The sequence below is a fragment of the Falco rusticolus genome, chromosome 8 (assembly GCF_015220075.1).
Source record: "Falco rusticolus isolate bFalRus1 chromosome 8, bFalRus1.pri, whole genome shotgun sequence".
Taxonomy (NCBI): domain Eukaryota; kingdom Metazoa; phylum Chordata; class Aves; order Falconiformes; family Falconidae; genus Falco; species Falco rusticolus.
In genome coordinates, this window is record NC_051194.1 from 40327252 (window position 1) to 40347687 (window position 20436).

The following is a 20436-nucleotide window of genomic DNA, read 5'->3' on the forward strand; positions in this document are numbered from 1 at the left end:
CTGAATTCTGAAAACAGAAACAGCCTGTATTATGGGAGTGTAAGAAGGTGGTAAGAGAGAAGAAAACACACTCAGCACACAATTACAGAATTTCATGGATGATTTTCAGAGCATGCTTATTGCACTGCTCTACCTACATCAGCTCCCATTCTGAAAGATGCAGGGCCACCCTATAGGTCTGCCTGTCAGGCCAAAGCTTGTCTGTGTCATCTTCTTCAAAACTCTCCCTGAGAAGTTGCTCCTGTCTCTTCTTCTGGTGGAACTATGAATTGTGGTTCAGTCTTCTGGCAGATGTGCGTCAGGCTTGCTTTCCAGATTGGTGGGTCAGCAGCTGACTCTTGAAGCTGTGTAGCAAACTGTCCACCATCACCACCAGTTGGGCTGAGAGCAGCTGAGACCAACTACAATTTCTAATGCTTGGTGTGGAATTTGCTCAATGACTACAAGATGAGCATTGGTCTAAATGACTGGATATGTAAGAAAGGCTGTCTCCTGCTTCCTTCTCCTTGTGTTAGCAGTACATTGTGTGTCCAATTCTTTTTCCTCAGCCATGGAAGCCTAATTCCTGCAAATTGTCTTGAGTCCTGAGACAGCTGCCACGCTCAGCTACTTCTTTTCTCTTGCACCTCAAGGCATTGCGTCTTGTATTTCACATCTTTGTTCTGTTTGTTCTTGATGTCAGGGAAGGGATAAACTGGGAGGCCATTGACTGGATGGATAATGCAGAGTGCCTGGACCTTATTGAGAAGGTGAGCAGTTATTTGTGACAGTTTCCAGAGATCACAGGGGGGACTGCTGATTGTCTATACACCTTCCTTGGGGTTTCCTGGTTTTAAAACCAGGTATTTGCTTAGATCCTTTTCCTATCATGACCTGGCGAAAGTACGAGCTGTTCTAGCCATAGTCCCAGTTCAAGAAAGCAGATCTCTGCTCATTGTTGAGACTAAGCTTAGGGAGGGTGTCACTGTTTTAGATAGGGAGCTGTGTTTAAGTAAAACCTTAATGTGAATTTTTTAAAAATAATATCCACTTATGTTCTGTTTGCTGAATGTGTTGACTGGCCAGAATTCTGCTTTCAGCTTGAGCTTTGCTGGGTATAACTCAGGGGTTACTGCTCAGTGCTGTGTCCAGATCTCCAGTTCTTGGCTTGGTGCTGTGTAGTTAGAGCTTTTGCTGACTGTAAAAGCCCATCTCTTGTTTGGCTGTAGAAACTGGGTCTACTGGCTTTGGTAAACGAAGAGAGTCGATTCCCCAAAGGCACAGACAACACCCTTCTGGAAAAACTTCACAGCCAGCATATGGTAAGTAAGAAAATAACCTGGCAGGCAAATGATCAGTATGTTAGTCCCATCAGCATTTCAAAACTGAAAGTGAAGGTTTTGTTGATGTAAAATATGTGCTTTGTGCAGGCAATTTGAAATGCCTTAGGCCTGAACCTGCGAATGTTTAATAAGGCTGCACTGAACAAAAGTAGTATGTGAACAAACCTGAAAACGGTCTCTTGTGCACATAGAGAGAGGGAGTGTGCAAACCATTCCACAGACTGTGGGTAGAAGAGATTGGAATTTGTAGCATGGGATGGAGGTCAGGTTCTGCTGGCCTGTGATGGGACATGAGGCAGCACCTCAGGCACAGGATGCGCTGCACAGTGTGCATGGGTTTCTCCTGCCAGCTGACTCACAGGAGTCTGCTCCAGAGCACGTCAGATCTGTCTCCTGGGGATGTCTTTTGCCTCATGACTTTTAATGGAAGCTCTCTTACTGTTCCTAATTAATTAAATTCTTTCCTCCTCTTTCTTGTATTCTGGACACAGGAGTAGAAGGGCTTTTTCATGCAGGTCAGAAAGTTATCCTGGGGACACAGAAACCACAGTAAGATCACTGTAGCAATCTCTTACCCTGCCTCTGGCACTAAAACAAAGCAAATTAAACCCTGTAGTGTGGACTTCCAGAATAATTTACTACTTTATTAAGAACATTGTCATGTTTCCTAGTCCTCTAATTCAGGCTTCATCCAAGCCTGAAAACATACAAATTTTTATCCTTTATCTGACCTTTTTTTTTTCCAATTGGCATAGATGAAGATATTCTCATATTTCATATTTGCATCTAACCCTGCCAGTAATACTCATGACTACAAATTTGATATGATAGCAATGACTTCTGATTGGCTACTTACACATAGTTTTGCGGAAATATTTCCTTTCTTTAGGCTTAAATTTATCCATTCAATTTAGCCCGCTGTGGCTCTCCCTTGTATTACAGGACAAGGTGTATGAGAATGCCTGATTTACTTTTTCTATTTTTTATTGTTGTTGGTATTTTGTTAACTTTTAATATAGAAGTTATAAATATTTTTAATACGTCACTTCTTTTGAATTTTCTTTCTGAACTATCTCAGCCTCTTCAGTTTGTCTCCAAATGGAGAAATTTCAAAGCTCCTCTTCCTTTCTGCTGTTTGTCTCTGAATTCCTCTACATCTTTTCTCTATTCTTTTCTGAGATAAATAATCAGACCAGAATGCAGTTCCCTTGGTAAGAAGGTATCTGTGATTTATTGTACAGCAGCATGAGACTGTCAGTATTATTTTGCATTCCTTTATGCACCACAACATTTTGGTTGCTATTTTTGGTGATTTCTGTGCATTGAGTAGCCTTTTCATTAAGCTGTTCATAGCGTCACCTCTGTCTGCTTTGAGGGGATAGCAGTTAATGTGGAACTCTAGGGAGCTTATGAGAGATGGAAGAGGCTGAGGAGTTGGAAATGCAGGGAGGTATGAAGTTAATGCTCTAAATTTTGCATTTTTTGAAGGCAAAAGTGGGTTTTATACCAGTTTAATTCTGTAGTGCTGGCTGGAAGAGCAGTGGAAAGCATCCAGCCAGCATTGCTGGAGAGCCCAAGGACACTGTAAGAGAATGAGCCCTCTTCTCTGCGTTGTCTGTGGATTGCAATAGGCTTGAGGAGGAAAAACATAGACCTGGGATTTAAGAGATTATGACCTCTGATACAACTGAGGAGAGGAGCAATAGGGGAGATGGGAGAGGGAACCAAAATTGTTGTAGGCATGGATGAAATATACAGCTTGGTAGAGAGGGAGAGGAGAGGAGGGTGCCGAGAGGAGAGGAAGGTGCCGATCCGTATGAGAGAGTCAGTAACATCGTGTTTCCAGTGGAAGAGAGGGAAGTTTGTGGCTGGAGAAAAAGACAACTGGATTGGTGAAAGGGAAGAGCAAAGAAATGGGGTCAATATGAAAAGGCAGAAAGACAGTGAAAAAGTTTTCAATAGCACTAACAAATTACCAGGGTCAGAAGCCATCCACAAGTACTGCTAAGAGAACTTGAAGATGAAAGCTGAATTACTAACAGTATTGCGCAACTTCTTACATACTTTTTTTTTAGTACTTGTATCTAAGAAGGTAGGAAATTATTTTAATTTTTTGAAAGTATTCTAGGATATTCTAGGCCTCTAATCCTTATTTCACTACCGGGTAAATTCACAGAATGTAAATGGTCGGGAGGGAAGCCTGTAAGACGGTCTTATACTAGCATTGGGGTGGCAATTTTCTGATGATTCACGGGGCAAGGCTGGACTGACAGGTGTATTATCAGACTGATTGGGTTGTAAAATGAAGATGAAAACCAGCGTAGATAAATGTAAAATGGCATGTCTGAAGGAAAACAGTTCCAGTTTCATATTTGAAATGATGAGCCCTGAACTGATTGTGGCTGTTCGGGGGCAAGACTCAGACAGAGGCTGTGATGGGTAGTTCCATGAAACATCTGCACAGTGCTCAGTAGTAACTAAAAACCCAGATCAAGTATTACAAATTCATAGGAAAGAAGCATAATAAAAGCAGAAAACATTGTTATGGCACTGTATAATCCAGGGGTCACGTGACTCAAGAAGGGATTATATCAGATCTGGTAAACAACAGGTCTGGGACAGCTTCAGTGTCATGTGAACTACGTTGAAGGGACCCTGCAGTATGGAGAAAAGATGACTTAGGAGGGATGAAATGAGTTTTTAAGTCACGCGTGGCCCATAGAAGACAAATGGCACTAATGGGAGCCAGGCTGTAGTTACCGGTGCAGTTGGTTAAGAGCTCCCTGCAAATGGATGCAAGAAGTCTGCATGGGTTCAGGTGTGGAATGGGCAAGTATTTCAAAGAGAAATCCACTTGGCATTAATGGTTAGGCAGACCTCATGAAAATAATTGGAGTTTGAGAGTTTATGATGATGAAAGTATCATTTATTAGCTTTGTTCTTACTCTATCCTATATAGCCACTGCTGGAGGCAGAATACTTAGCTGGATGGACCATTGGTCTCGAGCAGCGTGGCTGTTCTTACATAGTTAATGGTTTTCTTAGAACAAAGGAAGGAGGGGGAAAGTGAGAGAGCAGAACAGCTAGTAAAAGAAAGGAAAAAATGAATATTGAAAAAGGAGAAGGGTGCAAAGAAAGATGAAATATAGAGGAAGACAGGAGACTGGTATGATACTTCTGTTGACAAAGAAAAGATGCGTGGGTGTTCTACAAAGCTGCCATCTTCCCTGCATCCTGATCCCATGTCCTGCACCACATGGTTTGTGTGGAGCACTGCCTCCTCAGGTGTCAGACATGCAAGAACTAACATTTCATCCATGGCATGCCTGCCCAACCTTGATTCTGCAAGCCCTTGCTCACATGAGGAATGCCTTGAAGGGCTGGATTTTTCCATCTTATTGGAATAACATATTTGTAATGTAGCTGCAGAGAGCTGCAGCAGATGTGGACGGGCTCTGCAACAGCTAAGGTCCTCACCCATCCCAGCGTTGTCATAGTCATGGCAGAGTTCCTGACTGAGCCTATTTGTTCTTACACTGGCATTATAAGAAGATTTATTTTTCTTTCATTTCAGAGCAACCACTACTATGTGAAGCCTCGGGTAACAGACCATCAGTTTGGCATAAGGCATTATGCAGGGGAGGTAGGTGCTCATGGTGTATCTGTGAGATGCTTGGTATATCTTGGAGTTGAGGTTCTGGATTTTATATTCCAAAATCAAGAATATCTTTCACAGCTCTGTGTTTTCCCACAGTTAGTTCCCCATACCAGAGCACAGGGAGTGTGATGGGCTTCAAATAGCATATAATTCTCCAGTACTATATTCTCCTGCTTGGATGTTTGTTTGAGTTTGTCAGATAACTTTTGGGTTGGGGGATAAACTCCTCCTTACTTCTGTTATTTGTGTTGACTTTTCTTGGACATTCACAAAAAGCAAAACCCAAAGTAAAAGTCAACAAGAAATGTTTGACTTTTGGGAAGGAGAAGAACAGGCTCAATACCTATTGCAAAAAAGAAAAGCTCTCAAAGCCTTCAAGGTTAAATGCTGCTCTTTATTTTGGAGAGAGATGAAGCGGATGGAGGTATGTCAAGGGAGGGCACCTGCACAGTAAAGAAGGTCTGACTTTCTCCTAGAATCATATCTGCTAAGCACTAGTGGTTGGGAGTTCAGGGCACTGGGTGGCATAGTTAGTATTTCCTGAAGTGAATGGAGTACCTCACACCTTGCAGAGGATTTACCCCACCCCCCCAGGCAAATCTCTGCAGCTGTTTTATTTGGCTCCTGTTTTTGAGGTTGTTTTCTGTTAGTGTGTTTTTGGGGTTTTTTTGTTGGTTTTTTTTTGTTTTGTTTTGTTTTTTGGTTTTTTTTTTGTAATCGATGGCTAAAACCCACTTTCTTGACGGTAGCTGCAGAACTCTGGAGCTCTTTGACCCCAAAATCTGGATCTTGGCAAACTCTGGAGCTCTTTGACCCCAAAAACCTGGATCTTGGCACACGCCTGCAGCATTACTGTGTAGCTCTGCTGGAGGTCTTGTACATTGGCAAGTTAGTGCAGAGTGCTTAATGATTTGTACAGCACTGTTCTAGTGGCTCTGTCTCTGTTGCAGGTGCTATATGATGTGAGAGGCTTTCTGGAGAAGAACAGAGACACTTTTCGAGATGACATTTTAAACATGCTGAAAGACAGCAGGTATGCCACTCTTATGCTTGTGAGGAGGCCACATCTGTTGGGCTGAACTAAGATTCATTAATGTAATAACCAGACTAAGGGAAGCAGCTGCTTTTGTCTGAACATCTCTTTGTGCTTAAGTGTCCTGGCAAAAGAAAGGAGAACTGGAGAAGTCACATGAGGCACAGGTTTAATCAGTACTCTTGTCCCAGTTTTGAGAAGAGCTATGAAAGTATGACAAAAATCCCCCCAGGCAATGCTGGTTTTCTCCCTCCTCTCTCCTCCCTTTCCTCTTCTTCCTCTTACCTCCCTGTCCCAACAATGGCAGGTTTGCCCTGAATGAATCAAGGCTCTTTGTCATGCTGTCAAATGCCAGCCTTTGGACAGAGACTGTTTGTTTTCCAGCCTGCTTTTAGTGGAGAGCTTCTGTCCCTATCCTGAGCCAGACTGAGCCCTTGCTGTGGGACCAGACATAACCCCTAATATTATATGCCAGTACTGCAATGTGACTCCAGAGAAATGAACTGACTTTGACCTTGGGCAAGGTCTGGAAGACAGAGGTGGTGCCTAGTAGAAGGAGGAAGGCATTTAATAACGTGACAGACCCTAGAAGTTTTTGAGTAGCTACTCTGCCACGTGCCTGTTGCCACAGTCCATGTATTGCCTTTGGGCTCCAGCTTGATGAGACTGTTTGATAATTGCATCTTCTCTGAAACCTGCTGTAGGGTTTGCACTGTGAGCAGTCTTGAAACAACCTGAGAGAGCTGGGAGTATGAGCTGCTCATAGCTGCCTTACTTGGACAGTGGCACATGGGGAACATTTTACACAAGGCTTGAAGTCAGAATTGTGGTCATCATTGTCCAGCATAATAGAAGGACTCAGAGTTTTTCGACAAGCCAGAAAGGAAAGTTCTGCTAGAAGCAATCATAACAATAAACTGGCAGAAGCAGTGCTGGAGAACTTTGTGCAACTTTGTAAGAACCAGCACCGCTGTCTAAGGAGTGGGAAAATGGTGGAAGATTGCCCAGAGCTGACCTACACTGAGGGTAGCTCTAGAAGTCCTCTGGCCACAGAAGGGCTGTGGTTGCAATTGCATGAGCATGTCATGGGTGCTAGCCTTGAGATCTAGGTTGGGAGAGACGCTGACAGCACACAGTCTAGCTGGAGTACCTTCAAGCTAGTTTCACCTGGGGACGCATAGCTTGAGGGAGGTGTCCTAGCCAGTGCAGAATGGAGATCTTCCTCTGCCTAATATCCTGCTTAACAGTGTGAGATGGGGTTTGTGGTTTTGCAGCCGAGCGTGGCGCACAGGGCAGCTCACGGGATCTAGGAAGCCCCATGGAGAGGATTAATTTCCTCACTGAAGTGCCCAGCTGAACTCCCTCCTGCAGCTACTCTGTGGCACAGCAGGAATAAAAATGAGTTTCACACTTGGACAGAGTAGTAGCTGAGAATGAGAGCCATCTTCTCACAGATTCTGGGTGTGTTGCACCTTTCTTTTCTTCTCCCTTTAGACTGGACTTCATCTATGACCTTTTTGAAAAAGTCTGCAGCCGTTGCAGTGAAGAGACACTGAAGATGGGCACCCAGAGGCGCAGACCAACTGTCAGTTCCCAGTTCAGGGTAGGATGTTTTCCAAAAGAGCAGCAGGCTTCTGGGGAGGAGCAGATGGGTGAAGCAAGGCCTGGAGCCAAGTGGAGTCATTCATCCTTGTTTTGTGTCCAGCACAGAAAATGTGCAGGAATGTTGTAATGCTAAAAAAAGAGTAGCACTGCCCCAAGGATTTCTGTCTGGTGTAAAATGGGAGATGCTAAGACTGGGCAGCGTGGCACAGGAAAAGAATACTTTGCTACATATATGAAGCTTATGAGATTCTTTATCTTTCATGTTGGTTTGGTGTTTCAGCTACGTGTGTGTGTCCTTTTAGGCTACATCTTTAACAGGTATAGTGGCAATTCCAGTAAAACCTTATTGGAGGGCCCTTGCAGCTATGAATCTCACCCCCCCTAGATTGTCTGCAAACCTGCTGTTAGTTTGACAGGTTTAGTTTCCTATATTTGAAGTTAGAGAGACTTGTAAAAATAACTCACATCAGCTCTACAGCTCTGAGAGCAACAATGGCTATGTAAACAATGTGAGTAAACTAACTGTGGGGGTATGTTTTGGTCAGGAAGGGATCTCCTGGGTTATTGAAGTTTTGGTGGCAGAGTCAAAGTACGTTAGGAATGGGAAGGCTGCATGAAGACCCTATTACATCAAATCTAGCCCCTTTCCTTCCCGTAGGGACTGATCCTTTGGGTTTTGTCTTCCTGCTTTTTAGGATTCTCTCCATTCCCTGATGGCCACGCTTAGTACTTCCAACCCATTCTTCATCCGCTGCATCAAACCAAATACAGAAAAGGCAAGTCTGTCTTCCAGCAAAATGTATGCATGCGACACAGGCTCTCATGAGCACTCAATTGCACAAACACCTGACAAGTGCCTCCTTCAGGGTCCAAGCTGAGGACAAGAGCTGTTCCCCCTCACCTTCCCCTTTTCCTTCTAGTTGTTTTAGAGTTGAGGAAAAATACACCCTCCTCCTGGTAATTAGATGAAAAGACTGCATGCTGAGTATAATATGATATAGCCATTCCCACTTATGAAGCTTAGAAAATGGACCATGCTTGTGCAGAGGCCAGAGCTGTGCTAGAAGAAGCAATTGCTCCTGCTTGTGGTGGCTGTAGACAATTTGTCCTGGAACGCAGGGCTTGTGTGACAGGAAGCATCTCCTGCAGATCTCTGGCTCTGAGGCAGAGGAGGTGGACACTTCATGAGCAACTCAGAGTGCTTAGAGACAGCCTGGCTCTCACTTACATTGTGAACTGTGATGGGAGGATATGCTGCAAACTAGATTGGGTGGGGTGCACTGAACCGATCATTTTCTTTGTGTGTTTTGAAACTGTGTGTGATATGCCAGAAAAGAAATCTGCAGCTTGTCTTCAGTTTGACTGGAGAGAGACTGCAAAGAGAACTGAGTCAGAGTTCTGCATTTTGTATGGGCTAATGCATTATATTGTAGCTTTACTCCATGATCTGACTATAACAGCCACCTGCAGGCTTTTTTTCCAGCATCTGTCCACCTCCCTTTCATCCCTTTTTCTGCACCATGCAGTGTTGTGAGGTTGCTTTCCCCTTGACCCAGACTTCCCCCTTTTCAACTGGCATACCCAAATAGGCAGGGCTAACTTTCTACAGGGAAACGGATATACAGCCAGTGACTGTGCTCAGAGAAACAGTCACGGTTCAAGTCAGCAAAGAACTAATACACAAGATCAACAATTTGCCTCTCTCACTTTCTTTTAAATTGTTATGTAGGCACCAAACCTCTTCAGTCCAGATGTGGTGCTAAATCAGCTCCGGTACTCAGGGATGCTTGAGACAGTGAAAGTTCGAAGAGCAGGTTTCCCTATACGGCGCCTTTTCCAGGACTTTCTCAGCAGGTAATTGCTATTGTTGTACCACATCCCGTAACAGCCCCAAGGTATATGATTCTATGTTTGTTAGCTGTATAACTGCTGTTACTGATATGGATCATTTGTGGGATGTTTTTCTAACCATGGCCTTATTGCCCATATCATAGACTGATCTAGAAGCCCTTTTGGAGACTTGCCTTTAGGGTAAAAATCAGAATGGAAAAATAGCCAGACAGTCTATTTTAATTTTTTTTTTTTTTTTTTTAGCTTTGCCACAGATTTGCTTGTGCGATGCTCTGAAACCTAGCTGGTCATAACATGTAAAAAGAAAATATCATGCTTAAAACCTTTAATCTGGCAGGCTGAAGCAAATTTCAATGGACAGTATAGTTGATGATTAAAATTGGAAAGAGTGATCGTTTCTTTTAATTAGCTGCATCAAAAGCTTTTCTTGATGTTTAAGGCTTGAAGGGACCGTTGAACATTACTTCCTTTGTCTCTCAGAACATTAAATGCCACCCTTATTCTGAACAAAATAACTTGTGTCTGATGAAAGCACATGTTTCAGAGTGGCAGTTGTTCTTTACTAAAAATGCTGTTGAGTTTGTATTTTATTACTGGGATTGCAACAATAATTGCCAGTGTCATAGAAACAGATAAAGCTTGGGGGATGGAAATTTCCGAATTGGAAGGCAAACACAAATAAGGGAGGTCCCAGAGGAAGAAGGACTAATGGGAGGAGGATAATTAAGAGTTAAAAGCTTGGGGGTGAGTGTTACTGTCATACATAATCTCATGAGATTTTGTTTGGTTCTTAGGTACAAAATGCTTATGAAGGGGCCAAGTCTCTCAGACAACAGCAAAGCTGTATGCGCAGGCTTTCTTCAGACATATGACAGTGGCAAGAAAGAATGGCAGCTGGGTAAAACCAAGGTACTTCCTCTGTGTGGGACAGGGTATGGCTTTGTTCCAGCTGCAAAGAGATGCAATAGCATCTGGTGAGGTTTAAGCCAGTGGAAAGGACAAAGTACTGATGACCCTTTATATTAGACTATGCCACTGACCTGTAGCACCTCAAATATCTGCCATATTATGTACCTAGAGATGTAGAAAGCTTTTTGATTTTGTCAAACTCCTTCTCATTGACCAAGCCAGATAGATTTTTGTTGTGTCTGATCCAAGAACAAGAAGAATGGGTCTCATTTTATGCAATTGCAATATGTACCATTAACTCATGCCTCTTGTGCCAGATATTTTGCTCTGGTTGGCTAACTGAAATTGTTGCAGAAGGCAGTGAGCTACTGCTTGGTATATATCTAAACTGTGAATGGGTAGCTAGATCACCAGATGTGTGACAGCTTTCTGCTGTGAAAGCTCAGATGATGGTTTATGCGGTTAGCCCAGATGCTAGCATACATTTTCTAGGAAAAGGTATCCAAATGCTTCTCCCCACTTGCATAATTCAGATTTTGCTTCTGTAAAAGCTTCTGGTAAACTTTTAACACTTCTCTCTTGCCTGGTATAGGCTGGATTTTGGGGTTGGGGTTTTTTTTGGTTTTGTTTTTCTCCAGACATCCAGCTGGAAACATACCATTACTTTTCATTTAATGGGGAGGGAGCTGGGTGTTTCAGTCTGAATTTTTTCAAGCTTTGAGACAGCTTCATCTAGAAATAGATGTGAGTGTTGTGAGGTATACTGCTATAGAAATCTGGGAGTGGAAAACTGCCTCTATCACAACTTTCCACATACTCCAGTAAATTCTTCAAAGAATATTCCAAGATGGATGGTGTCCAGTGCAGACAGCATTTCTAAGTAGTGGATATGCAGTCCATACCCAAAGCAGATGGCTGTCCATCCAAGTAGCTTTTTTTTTTTTGCTTTTTATGCCCTTAAGCCTTCAGAAATGTAGTTCAGAATATTTCCAGGGTCACAATGGAACCAGAAATGATTCTAGTGAATATTCACATTTAATTTGTCCAGGAGATCAGTATTTGTTGCTTTGAGCAATCACTACTTAGTGAGTGGATAGTCTATAATGTTTCTTAGAGAGTGAGATCCCTCTCTCCCCTTCTTAGAGGAGTGGTGGTGGCCCAGTTGGTAGTCTGGGCTATGAACTCTGTGTGATAACCACAAGGAAACCATTGACCATTGCTGTGAGAAGGAGATGTATTAACCTGAAGTTTTGAAGGCCTTCCTTCACATGCCTCCGCTGATACTCAAGAAAGAGGGTTTTATCACTTAACTGTATTTCTGCTCTGTGATTAAAGTGTTCCCCATCTTTCATTTGGGAATTTGGTGTCTCCTCACTGGTCCCTGCAAACCAGGAACCATTTCAGTCATTCTTATCCCTAGATAACCCATGCTTGGGTTATCCCACTTGCTCGTGTGGCTGCCAGTCTCACAGCATTTTAGTGTTAAAGCTGGTGTGGAGTGTGTGTGTGTGTTGCAGAGTTGCTTGTGCCTGGGAAACTTTAGAAAGTGGTGGTTAGAGCTGGTAAACATGGAGTTTGAACTTTCTTCCTATCGTGACAAGAGAGGGAAGATTGCTGGGCTACAGCAAGGGCAGCAGGGAAGTGCCGGTGAGGACCAACGTGTACATACTCACCTTTTAGAGCATAAAAGGTTATCAGCTATATAGCTGGAGTCCAGGGACTACAACAGACTGATGACAATCAGGAAATCCAGGCTGTTTTGAGCCCCTGGCAGCAATAAAGTCCTCCTTCTCTTCAGTCCCTGCTGTGCATCCTGAAGGACTGAGTCCATCTGTCTGTTTCCACTTGCTCCTTGACCTGCACAAATTCTTTTGGAAAAACAATATAGGTGGTAAATTGTGGCAAACAAAATGTGTTTGTATTTTGCCAAAACAGCAGATGTACTCTAATGTAATTTTTTTGAACAATTGTGTCCTATAAACTAAAACTTGGCTGAAGTGCAATATGCAGCATGTTGGTAAACAGCAGTCTCTCTTTGAGGGCACTGGTTGCTGCAGGTCTGAATATTGTGGGAAGAAAGAAACGATTAAGAATGGCAGTCTTTGTATCTTATGACTGAGGAGGAAAATTAAAAGGGGTTGGGAAGCAGTTGAGTCATCTTGTTTGGTTGTGGAAGTTACTTTGTATTTGGCATGGTTTGGATTAGAGATATGTGTTCTGGTAGAGGGGAGCAGTTCTGTTTATTCTAAAGAAAGTATCACTCCAAGGCCGTCCTGGCCTTTTACACCCTTGCTGCCATGCTGAATGACTGGCCTGCCCCTGGCCGCTCCAAGGTGCTGTTGCCATTACCCTACCCATTTAATTGTACAGATGCGTTGCTCGATGTCCTTTCCCTTGCTCAGATGGTGGCAAAGCCATTTCATTGCTCCCTTGGAAACCCCTCCTTGCAACTCTGCTTTGTGACAGTGCCTCCAGAAAACCTACCCCTAGGAGAGCTGATGCCAAGGCGAGGCCATGCAGAGCAGTGCTGCTTCCTGGCAGTTCCTTCCCCGCTGCCTGTATCCAGCTGTTGTGCCTTGGTTTTGGATTACAGAGTGCTTTGTCTGTGTTCATGTTTTAGCTGGTGCTGGGTAACACAAGCCTGAAATCCTTGGGTGGGTAAATAAAAAAGCCCTTATTTTTCCAGAGGCTTTCAGGTAAGGGTGAAGTGAAGCTACCAGCCAAGGGGCACAGAGTGTAGGTCGTGTCCTGGGGAGGAAGCCTGTGTGCCCTTGCTGACAGTTTTATTGCTACAGCTGCAGCTTTGGGTACCCAGGTAGTGATTCCCAGGACTAACCTTGGCTTATGGAGTCAGGAGTAGCTACTGAAAAAGGTGTGACAAGCCAATGGGGATGTAACCTAGGAAGAAGTATAAGGGGTGGGTGAAGAGCAAGGCTCATGGAAGGGGGAATACTTCCTGCAAAATGAATGGAAGGATAATTATATCCCTAGCAATTGTTTGGAGGAGGAAGGAAAAGACGCTGTGAATTAGTGCAGGGGATTGTGAAGCTTGGGAAAGGAAATGGAGGAGGAAGGGCAGGATGATCTTTGTGTTTTTCATTAAGAATAGAGCAGCTGCTGTGCTGGTGACTGTCAAATTAATGTTTATAAGAGGTATTATTGTATATAAAACAGGTTTTATCCAGTGGCATGGCAGAGAGAAAGGCTTGGATGCAAACAAGCTATGTGATGATGGAAGAGCTTGTGCTAAGGTGCCCTTGTCTTCACTGGTGATGTGCTGGGATGGAGCAGCAGCCTCTGTGCCTCTTTCCTCAGTGCACCTGGACCTTCTGCCATACTTGCTCAACACAGATCTCCTACAGATGTTTAACACAGTAATTCTTGCTGTTTGAAAGCATTCGTTCCACATTTCAGCCTGCTGTTTCGCAGGGCTTGTTTGAAGGAGGAGGTTTCTGTAGGCTATTTGGCATCCAGGTCATAGTGGCCCGCTTCCTGCTTTCCCAGTGTTGTCCCGAAGAATCATATGATCCCACTTAGGTCTGCATGGGTGCACACACAGTTACATTTGTGTCTGCTGGTCTACACCTAACCTTAACATGTTTACTATTGCACTGATGGTACATGCAGGCACTGAGGTTGTGTAAGGAACACTGTGGTGCTGCACTGTGGTTTAAAACTTTGCCAGTGTCTAGGATGAGCAGATCTGATAGAAGTAACCCTGTATGTTTTATGCAATCATTCCTCCCTCAGATGAAAGTGATCTCATGCTTTCAGAAAGTGACTGTGCATTATGACATGGAAACGGCTACCTTCCAAGTTGTTTCCGCACAGCATCAAAAATACTTCTGAATTTGAATACATTTTAGTCTTCCTTGTCATCTACAGGAGTCTAAAAAAAACCCACCTCAAAATCCTGATAGCTTATAACTAGATATTGTTATTATTAAGATTAACCCCTCACTCTCAATCACATATAGAAACCCCTGTAGATTAGGGTTGGGTCTTGCTGAACTCTGCATGCACCCTCCTTACTGGCGCAGCAAAGTCTGTGCTTGCTAGGGAAATACTGATGGCCTGAATGTTTTTGCAATTTGATGAAGATAATGGACTGAGAGAGTGTTTTGCTGGCTGCATTATTGAAATGTGTGACTGCTTGTTTGTTCTGGAATGTAATGGAAAGAGTAATCCCTACCTCAGAGAAGTCTTTAAAAGATTGTTGAGTTGACAGAGGGGGTGGATATACAACTTGCAGGGAAGGATGCCAGCTTCATGGTTGGCGGTACCTTGATAATGAACCTTCTTTTAAGGCTACCCACGGTTACTTAGTCATTACAAAACAGCTAATTTCTTAAGGCCATCTTAATGGAAATGGCTTCCCAGGAGAATTTTGAGTCCAGGGAAGCCACTGGCTATGGATACTAACTCAGGGAGAAGTTTCAGTACACAGGTACATGGTGGTCATTGCAGGGAGAAAAGGAGCCTGTGTAAGTGATGAGGCCAAAAGCAGTGATGGAAGAGGTGGTGTGCAATACAGAGATATAAGGGGAGGTAAGTGGGGAGGGGGAGAGTTTGTGCAGAACACTGGACTAAGGGGCTGTTCAGACCTCTGAGCCTCCCTCTGGCCTCTCAGCATAGCCACATGGATGCAAAAAATTTATAAGGAGTTTTTTACTGATTAATGTAGTTCTGCAGATTGATGAGTGTCAGTTCACAGCCTGTGTTCACAGTAGTGCTTTAACATGTAGGGTTGCACTTTCCTAGTGTAGTCCATTCTGCTACTGGCCCTGGCAGTGATTTAGCCAACACCAGGCAGCAGGTCACAGGAGCATGGCCATATGGCAGTTGTCGCTGTGACTGCAGCTTGTGTGGACATACCCTAGCCAACTTATTCTAGTCTGGGTGCTGCTAGCAGTGTACTCACGGGGCTGTGGAGCTCTACACAGGCAGCAATCAGTCTCAAAAAGCAAAGCATTTCTTTCAGCAATTTGCGCTGAACCCTGTGCTAACACAACGCAAGCCAGCTGATTTAAAGTAGCTCAGATTTGTCAGCACAATTCCTGTAAATGTGCCCTTACCTTGCTTGTATCTCAGTCCTTTTGTCTTTAAGATAGCACCGTCATCCCTTACACAAGCATTTAGCACTGAGCAGAGGTTTGAAATACAGGTGATGGAAGACGCTTGAGAATTAAAATACTGGACACTGAAGTACAACCAGTAATACTTGGAGACCTCTCCCAGTGGGGCTCAGTTCCCCCAGTGCATGCTGTACTGCTGAACCTCTTCAGCACGGAAGCATCTCCACCTCAGAGTTTCTGGAGCTTGGTGGAGGGCCTTGTCTCCAGTGCACTGAGGGTATGCTCAGCTTTGCACCTTGACAGGGCTTTTAGTTTTCCCACTGTCTTCCATTATTAGGACTGCCGTTAAAATTGCTTCCTGGAGTCTAGAAATCTAAATGTTCCTCCCTTTCCTTGAAGTGCGGAGGAGTTTCTTTGCCAAATATTTAATCACCCGGGTAGGTATCAGTGCCTGCTGCCGGGAGGTGCTGGGTTGTGCAGGGAGAGCTGTCAGCTGGGAAAGAGTTAATCAGGCGCAAGCACAGGCTCTCCTCCTCCCTCCTCTTCTTTCCCTCCTTCCTCAGCTCCCTCCCTCCCTCTCTCTTTAAGTCTTGACCACAGAGTGAGGGAGGCGGGGGTTGGGCACGGAGTTTGGCTCATGTCGCTGCAAAACTTTTTCCTGGTGCTGTGAGCGCGGCGCCGAGCCCGGCTGGGGGCTGGAGCGCGGCCGCGGGGCGCCCGGCCGGGGCGCTGGTCACCCGGGGGTGAAACCTCCCGGCTCTCCCGGGGACTGACTTCTTTCCTCTCTTTGTGTTTACTGAAACTCCTCCCCGTGGCGTCAGGTTTTCCTGAAGGAAGCTCTTGAGCAGAAGCTGGAGAAGGATCGGGAAGAGGAGTTGAGGAAAGCAGCTATAGTCATCCGGGCCCACGTCTTGGGCTACATGGCAAGGTCAGTGCTGGGGGCTGCCCCACCATCCCTGCGCTTCCCTACCTGGGTTGCCCCGACCCCCTGCTTTGCTCTCTAGTCCCCTCGCATCCCTCCCTTCTTCCCCTCCTGTGCTCAAAGGGAGAGTTGCAGTATCTGCCCTCCCTGCCGGCATCAGTTCTGCTGAAACCTTTCTGTACCGCCTCTTCTTCAGTTCTGCGTATATTTGCACCCTGCCTCAACGCTGCGCAGCAGGCTTCTGCAGGGACCTCTGTACCCGTTCCCTGCCTCTGATGACACCTTTTCCTTGCCTTCAGGGCTCTCCTGGCTGGATCCCAACCTATGCTTTGGGTCCCCTCCTTTTCCATATGCCCGTAAACTCTGTTTTCTGCACCCCCCGCAAATCGCTTCTCCCTCACTTGCAGCTCTGCCTTTGCTCACCCTTTTTCCTCGCCCTGCCTGTTTGCCTTGTGATCTCCCTCTCCTTTTAATTAACTCTTCAGAATTGGTTTTTGGCCAGCTTTGCACCCGTAATCTCTTGCCGCTCCCTTTTGCACCTGACCAGAGGAGGGTTGGGAGAACCAACTGCAGACAAACGGCCCCTCCTCTGCCCCTCGAAGTCAGTGTAACAGCTGACTTCTTAATGGCTGTGGCATGCACACTTAATCCCAGTGAGATGCTCTTTTCTGGCTGGTCTCTGCTCCAGACACCTGTCAGTCAGGGGTGTGAGGAGGTGAAATCCCTGGCCAGCAGAGCTGTTCCAGCAGGAGCTCTTTAAAGAGCTCCAGTTACACCAGGTAGCTCATTTTGTGTTGGGAAATGTGTGCAAGGGTTGTACCCTGTCTTGCCAATGTGGAATATCGGCAAAATACACGTTTGGTCTCGGGGGCTTTTATTCATTTATTTATTTCCCTCTAGTAAGACAAGTGAGCTAGCTCTATTGTTTGTGCATGAGATTGCAAGTTCATTGTGTCAGGGCCTCTGTTCTGTTTTACGTTGTGACTAGCATTTGGAGAGAGGGGTAGGGATTAGCACAGGAAAATTGATTTTTCTGGGAAACATCACTGCAGACAAACTGGATTACTGCTTTTCTGAGTTCCTGGGAAGGTAGCTGCTGTCCTGCAGGGCTGTGATGGAGACTGTTGCAGTAATCTTCCTCTTGGCTAGAAATCTTGTGGTCCTCCAGTCTCCACAGATCTGCATTTCTTATCCCACATGTTGCTCTTCTGAGTCTCATCTAAGACCAAGCTGTGCTTCTGCAGCCAAAGTGGAAAATCCTCACAAGCAGCTGGAGATAACTGGACTTTGCAGGGGAGGAGAGCAAGGCATGAGGAAAGAGCTAGGGAGGAAGGCTGGAAAACTTTTATGTGAAGAGCTTCCAGTTGCACTGCACCTGTATTGGAGAAGGTCCAGCAAGACGGAGTTCATCTGGGCAAGTGCTGAATGGTCTGTGTAGAGTTGGGCAGAAGTCAGGAGTACTGGTGCGTGCTGCCTTAAGTTTGATACCATTTCTGTTAGTTTTGCAAGGATAAGTGTATTTAAATTAATTTGGTCTCATGCAAAGGAGGTTAGCGAAGAAGGGTATATATACCGCAGGAAGGATTTTACTGGTTTCTCCCCCTTTGTGAACTTGTTCTGTGAGCCTGGAGAACCAGTCTTAAAGGTGAAAACACTTTCTTTGCTCTCATTCCCTGTAGCCTACTATCTCTGACCGCTAAAATGTGAGACAAGAAAATCAAGCCCATTCAAATGACCCCATTTTTTTGTAGCTAATCTGTGGAACTCTGAGCTGCAGGTAACAACTTCACAAGTTAAAATGCATGTAACTTTTCCTGGGCGTGCAGAATCCATGTGCAAATTTGGCTGTGTCCCTGGATTCTGCAGGACCTTATTGCTCAGGGGAAGACAACAGCAGGAAATCACTCCATAGCCCTGTGTTCTGTAGACCTTGAAGGAATAACTGCTAACTACAGCTCATCGACAGAATAATTAACTCAATTCCAAATGCAGCAGTGGAACCTTGAAACCACCCTGCCTTCTCTTATGATACATGGTCAGGATGTCTCCCAACTTCTTGGCATGGGCTGCAGGATGAATTTCCTTGGCCCGTGCAAGAGGGTGAGTGGAAGGCCGAACAAGGGGAATGAAATTCATGGCCTGCGTGCAGCAATTCCAGCTGAAGGCGTCTGCAAGCTTGGCTGTGGTCATGAGGAATGAGGGGGCACTTTAGCCTGGCAGATTAGCAGGCAGAGCCGGCCTGTAGCTGGGCAGGGCTTGGCACATGTTGCACTTGAGAGAGTTTCTGGCAGATGCATTTTGTAAAAGTCAGAGTGCCCTTTTTGATGCACTTATATCTGCCTTGACAGAGGGTGCATGTGCAGCTGTTCACACCCCATGTGCAGGGCACAGGGAGGACAGAGGGAGCAGGGGTAAGAGAACTGCCGCCCAGGAGCAATGAAACTAAAACCTCCCACTTACCACCTCTTCCCTTTCCTCTTCTCTGTGTTTGTTCCCTTTGACTTAATACTATGGAAAAGGGCATGACCTCTGCACACTACTGCTGTTAGCATCTCTCTCCTGATTTTCTTGACCAGGCTGACATATCTGATGTGCAAGGAGGTGGCAAGCTGTCAGCATGAGTCTGTGTTGCTATTTGAATGGGGTTTGATTGCCAGGAAGTGGATTTTGAGGTGTGTCTTTTCCTCAGGGGGTTGCAGAAGGTCTGTGGGGAGGATATGTGAGAATACTGTGCTATTTCCAACATGCTTTCTAGGACTGTAAAACCTCACAGGATTACTGTAGGCTGCTGGCCCAAGATCCTGTGTAACAGCCCCATAGAATTTCCCTCTGCACATTCTGGTTTGGAGTAAAGAAGGTTTTGATTTGAATAGTACCAATGATCATTTCCCTACAGTAAGAGTAAAGTGTCTGAATATATTCAATTACTTTTAAAAATGTCTGCTTATTTCCAGCCTGAATGGGCTTCATCTTCAGGACAATTAAATCTTGTTATATCCCCTGTTGGATAAATAGAAAGACCACCCAAAAATGTGGGTACTTTGACTGGGATCAAGCCTTTCCTTAGCCTTCTCTTTCTTAAGGTCATGGGGCCAAGTGCTCTCTCTCTGTAAGCCAGAATTTCTGGTTCCAATCCTGCTTCCTCAGAAATCACTTGAGGGTCTAACATTTTTCCTGAAATGGAGGTGCTAACACTGAACACAGGATAAAAGTAGCAGTGCAGTCCTGTTCTACACAGTATTTCTCCTTGCAAGTATGAGAATCCCAACAGTACTTTTCCTATAGTATTGTGATGGGAGTTCACCTTCACCTCATGATCTGTGGCCCCCAAATCCTCTTTTGACTTGCTGCTTCCTAACATAGTCCCACATCAGGTGTGTTTGGCCTTTGATTCTTCAAGAGAAGACCTTATGTTTGGCTCTTTTGAATTGTTTAATGTTTGCTTGAATCTAGCTTACAAATTGATCCAGATTACTGTGTAATAGTAACTCTTTTGTTATTTGCCCAGTTTGTATATCATGTACAAACTTCTACTGGTGACTTTTTTCAGGTCCTTGATAAAAATAGGCTGTAATGCAGAGGCAAGAAATTACTTTCCTTGAACTTCACTAGACTGCAGAAATACTGAATGTCGTTGAATCTTTTTTTTGGGGGCCCTACTGTGCTTTTTGGTTTTAAAGTGCTGCAGAGTTGATTTTGATATCATTATTGTTTAACAAAATTTTGTGCAATGTAAGTGTACGTTTATGGGAGCCTGTGAAGTATATGTGTTATGGGAGCAATTGGTATTGTGGTATCACTGTGGTTTCCCGCAAACTAATGTGAGACTAATGTGACCAGATGTATTTTCGGCCCAGTTTTGCTTCTCCTGGAGTAATTTGCTTTTGGCCACTTAAAAGATGGCCAATGTAGGACTTTTCCCACATATACTAAGGCCATTTGTGTGGTTTTATTATAATAAATCCACACTGAGTGATTATGCTAATTGCACAGTGAATGTGTATATGTGCAATGCAAGGAGACTTTGGGCCAGTGGACCTTCTCTTTCCCAGTACCAAATA

General features: G+C 44.7%; 1 protein-coding gene across 1 annotated transcript in view; it reads left to right on the plus strand.

Moving 5' to 3' along the window:
* Positions 1-20436, plus strand: part of LOC119152196 (unconventional myosin-X-like) — a 93687-nt gene that overhangs the window by 41149 nt on the left and 32102 nt on the right. The window contains 9 exon segments of the mRNA XM_037397105.1: positions 683-749; positions 1209-1301; positions 4897-4965; positions 5931-6013; positions 7508-7616; positions 8314-8394; positions 9348-9472; positions 10264-10378; positions 16275-16381. Of these exon segments, the coding sequence (XP_037253002.1) occupies positions 683-749; positions 1209-1301; positions 4897-4965; positions 5931-6013; positions 7508-7616; positions 8314-8394; positions 9348-9472; positions 10264-10378; positions 16275-16381 (849 nt within the window).